General features: G+C 42.7%; 1 protein-coding gene across 3 annotated transcripts in view; it reads left to right on the forward strand.

The window, feature by feature from the left end:
• Positions 1–9,457, forward strand: part of LOC118364163 (receptor-type tyrosine-protein phosphatase U) — a 306,643-nt gene extending 297,186 nt beyond the window's left edge. For all 3 annotated transcript variants that reach the window (XM_035745412.2, XM_035745413.2, XM_035745414.2), the window contains 2 exons: positions 279–414; positions 4,387–9,457. In XM_035745412.2, the coding sequence (XP_035601305.1) occupies positions 279–414; positions 4,387–4,455 (205 nt within the window). In that variant the 3' untranslated portion in view covers positions 4,456–9,457. The remainder of the gene's footprint in view (positions 1–278; positions 415–4,386) is intronic.
• The last annotated feature ends 8,906 nt before the right edge of the window (positions 9,458–18,363 follow it).

Below are 18,363 nucleotides of genomic sequence, written 5' to 3' on the forward strand. Positions count from 1 at the left end.
TAGTCAGGATGAATGCACTAGCTGTAGGCCACTGGATGGGAGCGTCTGCTGAATGGATAAATTGCAATGTAAATGTATTTCTGCTATGTATATTTATGTATATTATGCATTTTATCTGTTGTGTTGTTTCCTGTTTGGACCCCAGGAAGAGTAGCCGCTGCCTCGGCAGCAGCTAATTGGGAATCCTAATAAATACTAAATACTAAAATCCTAGCATCTTAACACTGAAGGTTGTGTTTCAACTCCTCCTTCTCTAACAACTCCTCTCTGTCTTATAGGAACGGCGGTGGGCGCAGTGGGACATTCTGTGCCAGCACCATCCTGCTGGAGATGATACAGTACCAGAACATGGTGGACATCTTCTACTCCATCAAGACACTCCGCAACTCCAAACCCAACATGGTGGAGTCACTGGTAGGTGGAGTGGAGCTGCCCGGCTGCAATTTAGCTTTGGAGTACTTTTGTGAGGAATTCCGTCCCAGGTTAAGCGAACATAATTCCCCTTTTATACGCTTTTCTCTCTGTGTATTCTGACCTTGCATTTAGCATGAAAATAGCATGCTATTCACCCACTATTTGTTTGAGGTGGAGCTCGAATAAGCTCGAGGTGGAGCTCGAATGGCAGAGGTGTGTCTACAGATACGCTGTATTATGACCTTGACTTAATTCCCTAATATTTCCACCACATTTACACGCGAGGAAACCATGATTGAGGAAACCATGAATAAGGTCTTGCGAACCAACCAGTTCCAAGTGGAAAAATAATCTATTAAATGTTTTCCCCATGGAAATAACACCATTCTCCATGCGGTGTAATTTACAATTTGATAAGATCTATTGATAAGAATTAGGTTAATAAGTAATCTGTTTGGATACGGGGATTGTAAATATAAATTACACTTATTTTAGATCTATTTTACCTTATGATCGCCGGAGACAAATGTGAAACCAGTCATATGACAGCAAGAGTAAAGTTTATGAAATGCAGTGCTATTATGCAGAATTTAAATTGTACGTATGGCCTTTTAACTTGCAGGGCACTCTTGAATGTCATAATGATTGGTTACCCGGACTTTCTCTGTCTCCTATTTCTATCATGTTAAATATCAGTATCGACTGTAAGTAGGCTACTGTAAGTAGGCCTTCAGTTGATATAACCTTATAATCTTAACCTTATATAACCTTATAATCTTATTATTCAGTTTAATTACATTGTTTTGTTTACTTTAATTTACTTCCTCTGTAAACGCTTCATGGCCGTTCAGTTGTTGCTGAGGATCATTACTAACCGTTGATAATCTAAAATAAGACATGTAGGCTAATTTAATCATTATGAATTAGAGCGCATGGCGCAATACTTGACCTTGTCATCACACAGTTCCATGGTTAATGCAGGCACTAGACAACGATATTCTCCCTATTTTAATTATATCTACACTAATCTTCCAACATTACCATGGGTTGAAGAACTGACATTTTCAGAATGAATCAAACCACTGTTTTCTTTCTTTTCTACGTAAAGACTCTCCAAACCTGGTTTTATGATTCATAAATACTTTCCGAAACAGAAATAATCTACAAGATCAGAGTATTTTTTTATCTACCAGTTGATGCTGAAATGGAGACGAATATGCATGTATTTATAAGGCATTCTTTCATTGATCCCTTATATTCTGAACCCGTTCTTTCAATGTTTAAAAAAATACAAATAAAATATTTCACCTTTATTTAACCAGGTAGGCTAGTTGAGAACAAATTCTCATTTACAACTGCGACCTGGCCAAGATAAAGCAAAGCAGTTCAACAACACAGAGATACACATTGAATAAACAAACATACAGCCATGGCCAAAAGTTTTGAGAATGACGCAAATATTAATTTCCACAAAGTTTGCTGCGTCAGTGTCTTTAGATATTTTTGTCAGATGTTACTATAGAACACTGAAGTATAATTACAAGCATTTCATAAGTGTCAAAGGCGTTTATTGACAATTACATGAAGTTGATGCAAAGAGTCAATATTTGCAATGTTGATCCTTCTTTTTCAAGACCTCTGCAATCCACCCTGGCATGCTGACAATTAACTTCTGGGTCACTGATGTTAGCCCATTCTTGCATAATCAATGCTTGGAGTTTGTCAGAATTTGTGGGTTTTTGTTTGTTCACCCGCCTCTTGAGGATTGACCACAAGTTCTCAATGGAATTAAGGTTGGGGCTTTACAAAATGTCAATGTTTTGTTCCCTGAGCCACTTAGTTATCACTTTTGCCTCATGGCAAGTTGCTCCAACATGCTGGAAAAGGCATTGTTCGTTACCAAACTGTTCCTGGATGGTTGGGAGACGGTACCATTCTTTATTCATGGCTGTGTTCTTAGGCAAAATTGTGAGTGAGCTCACTCCCTTGGCTGAGAAGCAACCCCACACATGAATGGCCTCAGGATGCTTTACTGTTGGCATGACACAGGACTGATGGTAGCGCTCAGCTTGTCTTCTCCGCCTTTTTCCGGATGCCCCAAACAATCGGAAAGTGGATTCATCACAGAAAATGACTTTACTCCAGTCCTCAGCAGTTCAATCCCTGTACCTTTTGCAGAATATCAGTCTGTCCCTGATGTTTTTTCTGGAGAGAAGTGGCTTCTTTGCTGCCCTTCTTGACACCTGGCCATTCTCAAAGTCTTTGCCTCACTGTGTGTGCAGATGCACTCACACCTTCCTGCTGCCATTCCTGAGCAAGCTCTGTACTGGTGGTGCCCCAATCCCGCAGCTGAATCAACTTTAGGAGACGATCCTGGCACTTGCTGGACTTTCTTGGGCGCCCTGAAGCCTTCTTCACAACAATTGAACCACTCTCCTTGAAATTCTTGATGATCCGATAAATGGTTGATTTAGGTGCAATCTTACTGGCAGCAATATGCAACCTGTGAAGCCCTTTTTGTGCAAAGCAATGATGACAGCACGTGTTTCCCAGCAGGTAACTATGGTTGACAGAGGAAGAACAATGATTCCAACCACCACCCTCCTTTTGAAGCTTACAGTCTGTTATTTGATCTCCAGCCTTGTCCTCGTCAACACTCACACCCGTGTTAACGAAAGAAACACTGACCTGATGTCAGCTGGCCTTTTGTGGCAGGGCGGAAATGTAGTGGAAATGTTTTTTGGGGATTCAGTTCATTTGCATGGCAAATAGGGACTTTTCAATTAATCTAATCACTCTTCATAACATTCTGGAGTATATGCAAATTGCCATCATACAAACTGAGGCAGTAGACTTTGTGAAAACGTATATTTGTGTCATTCTCAAAACTTTTGGCCACGACTGTAGTCAATAATACAAGTAGAAAAAGTCTATATACAGGTTTTGCAAATGAGGTAAGATAAGGGAGGTAAGGCAATAAAATAGGCCATAGTGGCGAGGTAAATTCCATATTTCTCTCAATTTGTTTACATTCCTGTTAGTGAACATTTCTCCTTTGCCAAGATAATCCATCCACCTGACAGGTGTGGCATATCAAGAATCTGATTAAACAGCATGATCATTACACAGATGCATCTTGTGCTGGGGATAATAAAGGGCCACTGAAAATGTGGTGTTTAGTCACACAACACAATGACACAGATATCTCAAGTTGAGGGAGCATGCAATTGGCATGGAATTGCAGGAATGCAGGAATGTCAACTAGAGCTGTTGAAAGATAATTTAATGTTAATTTCTGTACCATTAGTCACATCCAATGTCGTTTTAGAAAATTGCCAGTACGTCTAACCGGCCTCACCATCGCATACCATGTGTAACCTGGCTCCCAAGTAGGTGGGCCTATGCCCATCCATGGCCGCGCCCCTGCCCAGTCATGTGAAATCCATAGATTAGGGTCCGATTTCCTTATATGAGCTGTAACTCAGGAAAACCATAAAAAATTGTTGCATGTTGCGTTTACATATATATGTTTGTAAAGTATTAAAGGAGCACCCGATTTAACGGGATGACTTAAGATACAATAAATGTACTAAAAACCCTATTGAATGAAATTTTGATGAGAAAATCTGTTGGCTCAGCAAGTGGGAGGGTTTTCAGCAATAGAATTACATTTATTCAGAATGCTTAAGGTAGCCACACCTGCAGAGCGCGTTAGGTGACCGAAAAAGTTATGTCTGAATACCAAATACTGAGAGGTGTGTGAGAAAGGCATGAGTAGGAAAGGCCTAAATTCCAAAGTCGGGATCGGGACTAAGATGAAATTGACTTTCAATTCAAGACTTAAAAATATATATTTTATTGAAGCTTTTTCAATTTTTCAGTTCCTGAGTTTAAATGGATTTGACCCTAACCCTACATATCACTACCATTGTTGATCTATGTAACTAATGCATGTATGTGTGTATTCTGCAGGACCAATACAGATTCTGCTACGACCTTATCCTGGAGTACTTGGACTGCATAGAAGACAGCATGAGATAGCAATGTTCCGTAGCTGGTGCGTCTTGTGGGCTGTGACCTGCTGACTGGGTTACACACCCTGTGACCCCATCAACATTTACTTTATTGTTTGGATTAATGTGCCTAAGGTGTTGTGAAGGACAATAATAGACAAAAAAGGGGGAAGTGCTCCTCACTTTTAACCCTTTAATGTACAGCTGTGGTTTCCTCCATTTTATTGTTGACGTTGGTCATGATACTTTCAGCTTCGTTTTTGTGCGTTCTTGGTATTTGCCTCTGGACTGGAGCTCTTTTGTGCTAAATGTTTCTGTGGCGTCAACGATGGAGAAAGATGAGAGAGTACCTGTGAAGAGGTTACCCTGCCTTTCATCATTTTTCTTCAAACATGGATGGCCCGGGCAGTTTTTTCTCTTGTTGACGAGAGTCCGGCGCTAAAAACAGAATTTGACTCCACATGGAAGTGTTCCGGTCTCTCCAAGAGACACAGCAAATGCAGTCTACTGTGGTGAATACAAGATATCTCTACCACAAACTGCCTTACCGTCCACTAACACTGGGGGAGATATAGTACAACTCAATGGAATGATTTCAATGGGCTACATGAAAAACAGTGCTTTGCGTAATACATTTTCCAATTTGGCAGTGCTATGATAAATAGATGAGAGTCATCGAGACAGGAGGAAGAAGTACAATTTTATGTGCCACTTTTTGTGATGGGCCAACCTGGTATGTCATAAGACTGATCCAATGCCAATCAAACGGGATGCCTAACCTGTCACTTAATTTAATTGTGTCAATCCCACAGACTGACTTGAATCCTGTCTTCACTTTGTTCTACTCCTTCATGTTGATACATGTACAGTGCATTCGGAAGGTATTCAGACCCCTTGACTTTTTCCACATTTTATTCTGTTACACCCTTATTCTAAAATGGATGACATACTTTTTTCCCTCATCAATCTACACACAATACCCCATAATGACAAACCAAAAACAGTTTTCTTGAATTTCTTGCAAATGTATAAAAACACCGGAAATAGCTTATTTACATAAGTATTCAGACCCTTTGCTATGAGACTCAAAATTGAGTTCAGGTGCATCCTGTTTCCATTGATCATCCTTGGGATGTTTCTACAACTTCATTGGAGTCCACCTGTGGTAAATTCAATGGATTAAACATGATTTCGAAAAAGGCACACACCTGCCTTTATAAGGACCCACAATTGACAGTGCATGTCAGAGCAAAAACTAAGTTGAGACAGGATGTGTCGAGGTACAGATCTGGGGAAGGGTACTAAAAAATGTCTGCAGCATTGAAGTTCCCCAAGAACACAGTTGCCTCCAACATTCTTAAATGTAAAACGTTTGGAACCATCAGGACTCTTCCTAGGGCCTGCCGCTCGGCCAAACTGCGCCAACGGGGGAGGAAGGCCTTGGTCAGGGAGGTGACCAAGAATCCGATGGTCACTCTGACAGAGCTCCAGAGTTCCTCCGGGGAGATGGGAGAACCTTCCAGAAGGACAACCATTCCTGCAGCACTCCACCAATCAGGCCTCTATGGTAGAGTGGCCAGATGGAAGCCACTCCTCAGTAAAAGGCACATGAAAGCTTGGAGTCGGCCAAAAGGCACCTAAAGACTCTCACACCATGAGAAACAAGATTCTCTCATCTGATGAAAACAATATTTAACTCTTTGGCCTGAATGCTAACCGTAACGTCTGGGGATAACCTGGCACCATCCCTATGGTGAATGAAGCATGGTGGTGGCAGCATCACGCTTTGGGGATGTTTTTCAGTGGCAAGGACTGGGAGACTAGTCAGGACAGAGGGAAAGATGAACGGAGCAAAGTACAGAGATTCTTGATGAAAACCTGCTCCAGAGCGTTCAGGACCTCAAATTGGAGTGAAGGTTTACCTTCCAAAAGGACAACAACCGTAACCACACAGCCAAGACAGCGCAGGAGTGGCTTTGGGACAAGTCTCTGAATGTCCTTGAGTGGCCCAGCCAGAGCCCGGACTTGAACCCGATCCTAACATCTCTGGAGAGACCTGAAAATAGCTATGCTGTGACGCTCCCCATCTAACCTGACGGAGCTTGAGAGGCTCTGCAGAGAAGAATGGGAGAAACTCCCCAAATACAGGTGTGCTTAGCTTGTAGCTTCATACACATACATCAATGCTGTAATCACTGTGAAAGGTGCTTCAACAAAGTACTGAGTAAAGGGTCTGAAAACTTATGTAAATGTGAAATTTCAGTGTTTATTTGTAATACATTTACAAACATTTCTAAAAACCTATTTTTGCTTTGTCATTATGGTGTATTGTGTGTAGATTGATGATTTAATCTCCTGTAGAATAAGTCTGTAATGTAACAAAATGTGGAAAAAGTCAAGGGGTCTAAATTCTTTCCGAATGCACTCTATTTGTAAAACCACTGTTCCAAATGTGGATGTGTGCAATATGATGACCCTCTTATGGGGTAGTCTTGAAAGAAGTGCAGATGTACAGATATATTTAAGAGGCTTAAAGAGAGTAAAGAGAGTTAAAACTGCCACTTTATCCGTGACCACGTGTCTATATGAGCAGTCCTTGTAGGACATCTGTGTTCTCTATCTCTAGTTAGAGTTAAACAAACAGGGGGAGTGGAAAACCTGGTTTTACCCAACCGTGACCTTGTTCCACAATACAGACTGGTGTAACTAACCCATTAGACCCTGTCTGTATGAAAAGCTCGTATATGCATGTTGGAATGTATAGACTATTATATGATCTGTGTTGAGACCCTGATCTCAAATTAAATTACAAGTGTCTATAACCCATAGAACACTAATATACATTTAAGTCATTTAGCAGACGTTCTTATCCAGAGCGACTTACAAATTATGAAGAAAATCCGCTTTGGGATTTTAAATAAAACATTTTGTGGCTAAATCAAGGGTCAGTAAACCAATATTGCAGTCTCTACTAATACCCACTTTGTGAGAACATAAGCAGTTCTCAATATATTGCTTTTTCTTTAGATGATCTCAGTGTCTTACTGTACTGTAATGGTGGTGCAAATGTCACTATTATTGACCAGAAGAAGTTCCTCCTCCTAAAAAAGCCATCTCCATGCCACCAGAGACTCTGGGTTTGAGCCCAGGCTCTGTCGCAGCCGGCCGCGACCGGGAGGTCCATGGGGCGACGCACAATTGGCCTAGCGTCGTCAGGGTTAGGGAGGGCTTGGCCGGTAGGGATATCCTTGTCTCATCGCGCACTAGCGACTCTCGTGGCGGGCTGGGCGCAGTGCACGCTGACCAGGTCGCTAGGTGTTTCCTCCGACACATTGGTGCGGCTGACTTCCGGGTTGGATACGCGCTGTGTTAAGAAGCAGTGCGGCTTGGTTGGATTGTGTTTCAGAGGACACATGGCTCTCGACCTTCGTCTCTCCCGAGCCCGTACGGGAGTACAAGACAGTAACTACTAACAATTGGATACTATGAAATTGTGGACAAAAAGGGGGTTTAAAAAAAAGCCCTCTCCTTTGGACTGGGACCATACAATGAGTGGCATTCACCCCAACCACGACAGCTAAGACAAACCCAGTCCCTGCTGGTTCTTAAATCCACGGTCTGGTCAAAGCACCAGGATGGAGGAAGTGGAGAAAGAGAGTATTCCAGACCCAAACAGGGTCTTAAAAATCTGACAGATGTGCATATTTTTTATGCAAAACTGGAAGAGGAAAATGGTGAGGCTTGCTAGTGCAGCACTTCCTGGGTTGTGTTGGGCACTTCATGTGCAAAAGGCAATGTTGCTCATCTTTGGAATCCCTGGACTCCAAAAGGTAGTGCCTGGACACTTATTTGAGGTTGAAGAGTATACGTGTACATATAGATGTATATTTATTGTATGTTCTGTGACTAATTACTATCTGTTTGCCCAGAGTAAAGATATACAGTAAGTGACCACAATGCTGAATGTACTGTAAAAGTACCATCATTCTAGCCCTGTCTAAACCTGGTTATAACTTGCATCTTTTGTACTGATCTTGTCTACATTCTGATTGTGCCCACATTTTTTGACAGGTGTAGACGATCCAGACGACACATTGTGAATCAGATCATCCTGTCCACCTCAGGAGGTAGTCAGACACGATCTGGAAATCTGGTCACAATGCAGACTCAGTGGATGGATAACAAACACATGTTATTTGATTTCCGCATTGTTGGGGTTAGAGCTTGTAAGAAATGCATTTCACTGTACTTGAAAATTGTAATACCATGCGTAGACACATTTCTGGAAGTGTGGGTACAATCAGAATGTAGACGAGGACAAAGGACCTATTTTACCACCAGGTATAAACGGGGCGTCTTGAGTTTAATGCCATCGGATTATTTGACACATTTTGGCACCGATATTGGGTGTTTTTCCTCTGAGTGCCATTCCAAAACCCTTCCATCTAAAAAGCACGCCTCTGACCATCATCAACGCATGTGTGAATCCAAATGTTCTGCTTCTTCAAATCAGTTTGCCTTTTTCTTCCACTTCAAAGACATTCTCATTGACGTTCAAATTTCCGTTACGTGGCGCTCTATTCAATCTGTAAAGCTGAAGTATTACAGATTCTGCCATAGAAATGTAAAGGTAATTCCTGATTGTGCCGACCTATGCAGCATTGCAGCAGTGTTATGCAGTCTCCGCTAAAGCAGGAACATTACCTTTAAACTTATATCACGCTGTAAAGCTGAACTTACTGTGTATTTCCACATAGGTGTCACAGTGTGAACTGAACGCTATTTACGTTTTCAAAGCTCTCATGATGCAATGACAGTAATTGCTTGAGTGGCCGGCCCCCATTAGTTCCTTCTTGAGTGTTTCTGTATGATATTGGAACAAGACTACTGTGTTTCTGACCATGTATTTGTGGGGCAGGGTGTGTATGTAAATAGAGAGAGAGGGAGACAAAATAACGGAAATATATTTGGGGTTGTGAGCGGGTTTTTGTTCTGAAGAATAACAACCATCAACAATAAAAATGTATTGAGACAAAGGGCTACTTGTATCTTTGTGGTAAATGTTTCCCATCATATGGTTTGATTGAAACCAGTCGTGTAAAGACAAATGATGATGTCATTCACTGCGCTGTATAGCTAGTACCACTCAGCTCCAATGGCAAAGCATCTGTCTGGAGTTCTTATGATCTCATGTCCTCCTCTCTGAAATGTACAGCAATGAAAATAGTCTGTGGTTTTATTATGGTCTTGTCAGCAGGAGTGGAGAGAGCTGACAGCTGGAGAATGACTTCCTGTCTGTCTGTAGGGCCTTGACCCACTGTGGTTACTCCATACGGATGTGGTCTGTTAGCATCAGTGGCCCTGGATCAGATGACATCCGTTCTCTTCCCATATTTTTCCCAATAAGTATCCTACCCCCTCCGTCTCCTTGTTGTCATATCATTCTTCTCACTGAGTGTCTTCAACTCTCCCTCTCTCTCTTTTCCACTCTCCTCTCTCCTCTGTTGGTACTCTCCTCACGGTTGGTAAGGTATCTGGACCGCAAACCTCCTCCCTCAGCGTGGGCTATGGTGAATAATTCAGTGAGCCTGGAAAGTGATCCAGTGTTTAAGCAGAGTGACAAGCCAGATTAATTAGAGGACAAGACCCAGCTCCCTTGTTGAATTGGGGGACAACTCATGGCCAAGTAGACTCATCGAATGTGATGTTATTTTATGTTATGTTCACTTAATTTTAAACTCCATAGGCATTCGGCCGAATAACTGTATTTGCGTTCCAAATAGTAGGCATTTTGGGTATTCAAAAAAAAGTTTTATAGTATGTGAAATTTCAACAATTTTGTATGCTTTGAATGTTAGGATGTCATACTCATTTCGGCTTTTCATCTAGTAAAATTCGCTGCACACCATTGAGGAAGAGAATTGTCTTTCGAGACCCATGTGTTTTTGACGTGATAATCAGCTGTGGGGACGCGCTGTAACAACATGAAGGAATGGCGGGAATCAACGTAATTGTGCATTAGATGAAGCGTTCTCAGTAGGATGAGCCTAGTATGTTGTTGCTTACTGCTGCTCATTCTCTTCCCCTTTCATTCCTTCCTCTCCTACACATGTTGTGGATCTGTAAATGCAGATAAGATCTGACAGTCAGCAGCTGCTGTGTTGAGAAGGAGAGCTGCTGCTCGAGATGTACTGCGTTCCATTTATTTCCAAAGAAAGCTCGGGCGCTCGGCTAGTTGATGAAAGATGGTGTGAAACTCCTGGAGATTTCAGCAACTGCAGCATGCTGTATGTCAAAGTGCACAACGGTGTCAGTTTAACAGCGAAACATCTGTTATCTCCGAAATGACTCAACTTTAAAAATGCTAATAAACCACCAAAAGATTACAAGGGAGATACAGTGATTGCTTTGGAGGTTGACCTTGCCCAAACATCAGTGGGAAAACAAACAGAAGAGTATTTGCATTCCGGGTTGCCACCAGGGAGGAGAATTATGCAGCTATACACAGGCCATCACATCCACATGTTGTGTGATTGCTGGGCACAATGTCCCACACCAGCAATCACAATGTGAAGCAATGGGGGAAATGTTTGTCCCCTGGGTTCAGGAATGTACACTGTTACGCACGCACACACACACACACACACACACACGCACGCACGCACACACGCACACACACACACGCACACACGCACACACACACGCACACACGCACGCACACACACACACACACACACACACACACACACACACACACGCACGCACGCACACACGCACACACACACGCACGCACGCACGCACACACACACACACACACACACACACACACACACACACACACACACACACACACACACACACACACACACACACACACACACACACACACACACACACACACACACACACACACACACACACGTCCAGCTATTATCTTGTCCCACCCTCTCTGTGGTATTCATCTTGTTGGATGTGTACAGAGCAGGAGGGTCTGGTGGCTGCAGCAGGTCTTAGCTCAGTAGAGCGATGTGGGGATGGAGGTGTGGGCCACTGTCTGACTGCCTTGTTCCCTCACTGGTTTACAGCTACGGTCCATTTGACTGGATCCCTTATACTACCTGGTGTGTTCTCAGCTCAATGGAAGTCACTGTGCACACACTGTATGCAGAGCTTCAGACTGTTTCAGTCCAGCACCCAGGGGCAATCAGGCCTGAAAACGTGATTCAGTGGGATGCATGGCTGACTACCTCCCAGACCTCTTTTCTTTTTTATCACGCTTACCTTCCGCCATCTCCCTCCCAATCCTGTGGAGACTTGGCAAACTGACTGACTGATTATCTGAGCTCCTGGATATCTTTGTGTTACCTATTTTATTTGAGGGCCAAGAACCACAGGCGCTGCAGCCCCTTTGTATTTATTGGATTTACAAGGTCTCACAAGAAAACCTTTAATGCTAACATAATGAGGGAGATAATGCCCACTATTCAGCCATGTATTCTTCAGGGGATACTGTCCTGTCATTAGTACAGTTACAGTTGAAGTCCGAAGTTTACGTACACCTCAGCCAAATACATTTAAACTCAGTTTTTCATTTAATCCTAGTAAAAAGTCCCTGTTTTAGTTAGTTAGGTTCACTACTTTATTTTAAGAATGTGAAATGTCAGCGTAATAGTAGAGAATAATTTATTTCAGCTTTTATTTCTTTCATCACATTCCCAGTGGGTCAGAAGTTTCCATGCACTCAATTAGTATTTGTTAGCATTGACTTTAAATTGTTTAACTTGGGTCAAACATTTTGAGTAGCCTTCCACAAGCTTCCCACAATAAGTTGGGTACATTTTGGCCCATTCCTCCTGACAGAGCTGGTGTAACTGAGTCAGGTTTGTGGGCCTCCTTGCTCGCACACTCTTTTTCAGTTCTGCCCGCAAAGTTTCTATAGGATTGAGGTCAGGGCTTTGTGATGGACACTCCAATACCTGGACTTTGTTGTCCTTAAGCAGTTTTGCTAAACATTTTGGAAGTATGCTTGGGGTCATTGTCCATTTGGAAGACCCATTTGCGACCAAGCTTCAACTATCTGACTGATGTCTTGAGATGTTGCTTAAATATATCCACATCATTTTTGTTCCTCATGACGACATCTTTTTTGTGAAGTGCACCAGTCCCTCCTGCAGCAAAGCACCCCCACAACATGATGCTGCCACCCCCATGCTTCAATGTTGGGATGGTGTTATTCGGCTTGCCTCCCCTTTTTTCCTCCAAACATAACTATGGTCATTCTGGCCAATCTGTTCTACTTTTGTTTCATCAGACCAGAGGACATTTCTCCAAAAAGTACGATCTTTGTCCCCATGTGTATTTGCAAACCGTAGTCTGGCATTTTTATGGCAGTTTTGGAGCAGTGGCTTCTTCCTTGTTGAGCAGCCTTTCAGGTTATGTCGATATAGGACTCGTTTTACTGTGGATATAGATACTTTTGTACCCGTTTCCTCCAGCATCTTAACAAGGTTCATTGCTGTTGTTCTGGGATTGATTTGCACTTCTCACACCAAAGTACATTCATCTCAAGGAGACAGAGCGCGTCTCGTTCCTGAGCGGTATGACAGCTTTGTGGTCACATGGAGTTTATACTTGCGTACTATTGTTTGTACATATGAACGTGGTACCTTCAGGTGTTTGGAAATTGCTCCCAAGGAGGAACCAAAGGAGGTCTATAATTTTTTCTGGGGTCTTGGCTGATTTCTTTAGATTTTCCCATGATATCAAGCAAAGAGGCACTGAGTTTGAAGGTAGGCCTTGAAATACATCCACAGGTACACCTCCAATTGACTCAAATGATGTCAATTAGCCTATCGGAAGCTTCTAATGCCATGATGTAATTTCTTGTAATTTTACAAGCTGTTTAAAGGCACAGTCAACTTAGTGTACCTCTGACCCACTGGAATTGTGATACAGTGAATTATAAGTGAAATCATCTGTCTGTAAAAATGACTTGCCGAGCAGAAAGTAGAGTGGTTGAAAAACGAGTTTTAATGACTCCAACCTAAGTGTATGTAAACTTTTGACTTCAACTTTATAGACATGTTGAGCCTTGGCTTTGCTGAGAGAGAGCTTGTAAATGTTCGGGTCTGTGGTCTCCACATGAGCTATTTGTCGGTTGCTGCTCAATAAAGCATCTTAGTGCTGCCATAAATTTGAAAGATGAGCTTATCAAAAGGTCGCCTCTTTTGAGGAACAGACAGGCATACTTTGATTCATCTTTGGTTTTATTTGGAGAAAAATATGAGGCCACCTGTCAGGCCCTGATCTGTTTTACCTGTCCTTGTGATTGTCTCCACCCCCTCCAGGTGTTGCTTATTTCCCCCAGTATATTTATCCCTGTGTTTCATGTCACTCTGCGCAAGTTGTCTGTTCAAGTCAACCAGTGTGCGTTTCCTTTGCTCCTGCTTTTTCTATTCTCTTTTGCGTGTCCTCACAGTTTTGAATCTTGCCTTTTTCTGGACTCTGTACCCACCTGCCTGATCTCCAGGCTGCCTGCCATACTACTACTAATATGCATATATTAGCAACTATGACTGAAGAGCAGACCGTTTACTCTGGGCACCTTTTCATCCAAGCTACTCAATACTGCCCCTGCATCCATAAAAAGTTAACCTCAGCCAAGGAGACGGCCCAGCCCATGGTGCAGCACGTCTTCCGGATCCATGGACTTCCGGTGCACATGGTCTCCGTCCGCGGTCCTCAGGTCTTGTCCCGGTTCTGGAAGGCGTTCTGCACACTCATTGGGTCGTTGGCCAGCCTGTCCTCCGGGTTTCACCCTCGGACTAACGGCCAGTTGGAGCGAGCCAATCAGGACCTCGAGCCAATCAGGACCTCATCTCCGCCAACCCCACCACCTGGAGCCAGCAACTTGTGTAGGTGTAATATGTCAGCAACAGCCTTCCCTGCTCAGCCACTGGTCTCTCACCTTTCGAGTGTTCAATGGGATATCAACCCCTGCTCTTCCAACCCCTGCTCTTCTCTGTGCAAGCGGAAGAGGTCAGCATACCCACGGCCCAGATGTTCATCCGCTGCTGTTGCTGTACCTGGAAGAGAGCCCGGTCCGCTCTTCTCTACACCACTTCAAGATATCGTCTCGGGCTGTCCATTCGGGATCTGCCCCTCCGGGAGAAGTCCCTCAAACCTTCCCCTGTTGTATTGTCCCTTTCTCCATCTCTAAGATTCTTAGCCCCTCTGCTGTTCGTCTTATGTTGCCCCACATCCTCTTTATATATCCCACTTTCCATGTGTCTAGGATTACACCTCTGTCTCACAGCCCTTTGTCTCCTGTTTCAAACGACCCAACTACACTGATGTTCAATTGATTAGTCCTGTAAAGAGTTAGAAATTACCAGTAGTACTCAAGTCAAAGATGGCCTATGGAAGTGGGGTCTCTCTTTTTCACCCTCTCTCCCCATCCCTTTCTTTCTCTCCCCCCTGTCGCTATAGTAGACTGATGCAGTGTGGAGAGGACAGAGCTGCTAATGCTGTAAAACAACACATTTCACACCTATCCGGTGTGTGTGACACTAAAAAATATTTGTTTTATAACAAATCTGAAATATTACAGTTACATGAGTTTTCAGATTACAGCCTCGATTCTTCTTGGGTATGAAACTACAAGCTTGGCACTCCTGGACATTCAGAGACTTGTCCCGAAGCCACTCCTGCGTTGTCTTGGATGTGTGCTTAAGGTTGTTGTTCTGTTAAAAGGTGAACCTTCGGCCCAGTCTGAGGTGCTGAGCGCTCTGGAGCAGGTTATCATCAAGGATCTCTCTGTATCTTGCTCCGTTCATCTTTCCCTCGATCTTGAACACTCTCTGCTGCTGAAAAATATCCCCACATCATGATGTTGCCACCCCCATGCTTCACCGTAGGGATGGTAATTGGCCAGGTGATGAGTGGTGCCTGGCATTCAAGCCAAATAGTTCAATCTTGGTTTCACCAGACCAGATAATCTTGTTTCTCATGGTGTGAGAGTCCTTTAGGTGCTTTTAACCTCTTGGAACTACCGCTCCTGGATCCAGGAGAATTGTCATCAACTGACACTACAACAGACAAAAAATATTACTAGAAAATATTCATATTTTATTTTTTCACAAGTGAAATATAGTGAAACACAGCTTAGCCTTTTGTTAATCACCCTGTCATCTCAGATTTTGAAATTATGCTTTTACAGCCAAAGCAAGACAAGCATTTGTGTAAGTTCATCGATAGCCTAGCATAGCATTATGTCCAGCTAGCAGCAGGAAGCTTGGTCACGAAAATCAGAAAAGCAATTAACCATTTACCTTTGATGATCTTCGGATGTTTTCACTGACGAGACTCCCAGTTAGACAGCAAATGTTCATTTTGTTCCATAAAGATGATTTTTATAGCCGAAATACCTCCGTTTGTTCTTCACGTTTGGTTGAGAAATCCACCGGAAACTGCGGTCACGACAATGCCGAAAAATATTCCAAATTAGATCCATAATATCGACAGAAACATGGCAAACGTTTTTTATAATCAATCCTCATGGTGTTTTTCAAATATCTATTCGATAATATATCAACCGGGTCAGTTGGCTTCTTAGTAGGAGCGAGAGAAACAATGGTCGCATTTGTCTATTACGCACAAATCACTTTGAGAGCCACCAGCTGACCACTTACGCAATGTTGTCGCTCACGCTCATTTTTCTAAATAAAAGCCTGAAACTATGTCTTGTGACTCTAGACACATTAGGGAAGCCATAGAAAAGGGAATCTGGTTGATATCCCTTTCACTGCTCAATAGGGACGCATAGGAACACAGAGTTTTCTAAATAAGAGTCACTTCCTGATTGGATTTTTCTCAGGCTTTCACCTGCAATATCAGTTATGTTATACTCACATACAATATTTTTACAGTTTTGGAAACTTTATAGTGTTTTTTATCCTAAGCTGTCAATTATATGCATATTCTATTATCTAGTCCTGAAAAATAGCCTGTTTACTTTGGGAATGTTATTTTTCAAAAAATGAAAATAGTGCCCACTAGTTTCAAGAGGTTAACTGAAGAGTGGCTTCAGTCTGGCCACTCTACTATAACGGCTTGGTTGGTGGAATGCTGCAGAGATGGTTGTCCTTCTGGAAGTTTCTCCCATTCCACAGAGGAGCTCTGGAGCTCAGTCAGTGACCACTGAGTTCTTTGTCACCTCACTGACGAAGGCCCTTCTCCCCCAATTGCTCAGTTTGGCCAGGCGGCCAGTTCTAGATAGAGTCTTGGTGGTTCCACATTTTTTCCATTTAAGAATGATGGAGGCCATTGTGTTCTTGGGGACCTTCAATGCTGTAGACATTTTTTGGTACCCTTCCCCAGATGTGTGTCTTGACAGAATCCTGTCTCGGAGCTCTACGGATAATTCCTTCAACCTCATGGCTTAGTTTTTGCTCTGACATGCACTGTCAACTGTGGGACCTTATATAGACAGGTGTGTGCCTTTCAAAATCATGTCTAATCAATTGAATTTACCACAGGCGTACTCCGATCAAGTTGTAGAAACATCCCATTGGAAACAGGATGCACCTGATGATTTCAAGTCTCATAGCAAAGGGTCTGAATACTTATTTATTTCTGTTTTAATATTTTATAAATGTGCTAAAATATTTAAAAACCTGTTCACTTTGTCATTATGGGGTATTGTGTGTAGATTGATGAGGAATTGTTTTTATTTTATCCATTTTAAAATAAGGCTGTAATGTAACAAAATGTGGAAAAAGTGAAGGGGCCTGAATACTTTCCGATTGCACTGTATGTCAGGGCCTGAGACCTTATCAAAGCCTTTAGCTGCTGAGGCACAGGAAAGAATCGATAGACCCAGTGGTTAGGTATTTACCTCTACAGACCACTATCCATATAGTTCTGGGTGACCCCCATACAAAGAGGTCTCTGCTTGCCTAAGGCATACTGCTGATTAACAACCCGTTCTATTCCCCCACCTCTCTGACCTGCCCCACACTTCATGCATCCAGCCCCATGGTTCCAGACACATTATAGACCCTTCTCTCTCCCAGTCAAAAGCCCCATTTATACCTTGTGCTAACACTGGTCCTTTATCCTGGTGTTGATTCTGTTTGTGCCCAGATTTCCAGAAGTGTCTAGACATTCAAATGTGGTATTAAAATGTGTCTTTTATCCATGCCCTGTGTCTGCATTGTGACCAGATTTCTAGGACCCTTCCTTAATGAACATTATTTAATGGCTATTCTTTCAAAATAATATGTATTTATTTATTATAAGACACATATTGATGTAATCAGTCAATGATTTTAGAGGGCAGAATAATTATGATTTAAGTGGTTTCTCTGTCCCAATCTGTCTACACTTGTAAGATATCCAGACACAACGTGTGGCTGACTGGTAGTCCCTCTGGAGGTGGGCAGGATGATCACAATCAGATCATAATGTTTATTTTGATTGTTTTACACCTATCTAAAAATGTGGGTGCAGTCGGAATGTGGACAAGATCAGGACAAAGGACGCAAGTTAGAACCAGGTATAAACAGGGCTAGAGATGCTTATACCTCATAGGGAGACTGCACTGACCTCTCACATCACCCTCCAACTTAATTATGAGTGAAAACCTCTTTCTTCTAGGCTGGTTGTTGTTAACCTCCTTCCCTGTCTGTACTTGGACCTCCAGGTACCTTGGGGATCCTATATCTGTAGTTCAGGGCATTGGGGATTCTAGTGGCATGCTACTGTACAGGCCATGCCCAGGAATCCACACACATCCAGAGAGTAACCATTTAATATTTGATTTCTGTACAGGTTACACTAAACACTTGTCTGTGGAGGGGAAACTTTTTCTAAAAATGTGTTCAGAGACTCTTGTCAGAGGATTAGAGCAGAATAATTCATGTGTTTTTCCTCCCTT

This window comes from Oncorhynchus keta, chromosome 31 (genome assembly GCF_023373465.1).
Source record: "Oncorhynchus keta strain PuntledgeMale-10-30-2019 chromosome 31, Oket_V2, whole genome shotgun sequence".
Classification (NCBI taxonomy): domain Eukaryota; kingdom Metazoa; phylum Chordata; class Actinopteri; order Salmoniformes; family Salmonidae; genus Oncorhynchus; species Oncorhynchus keta.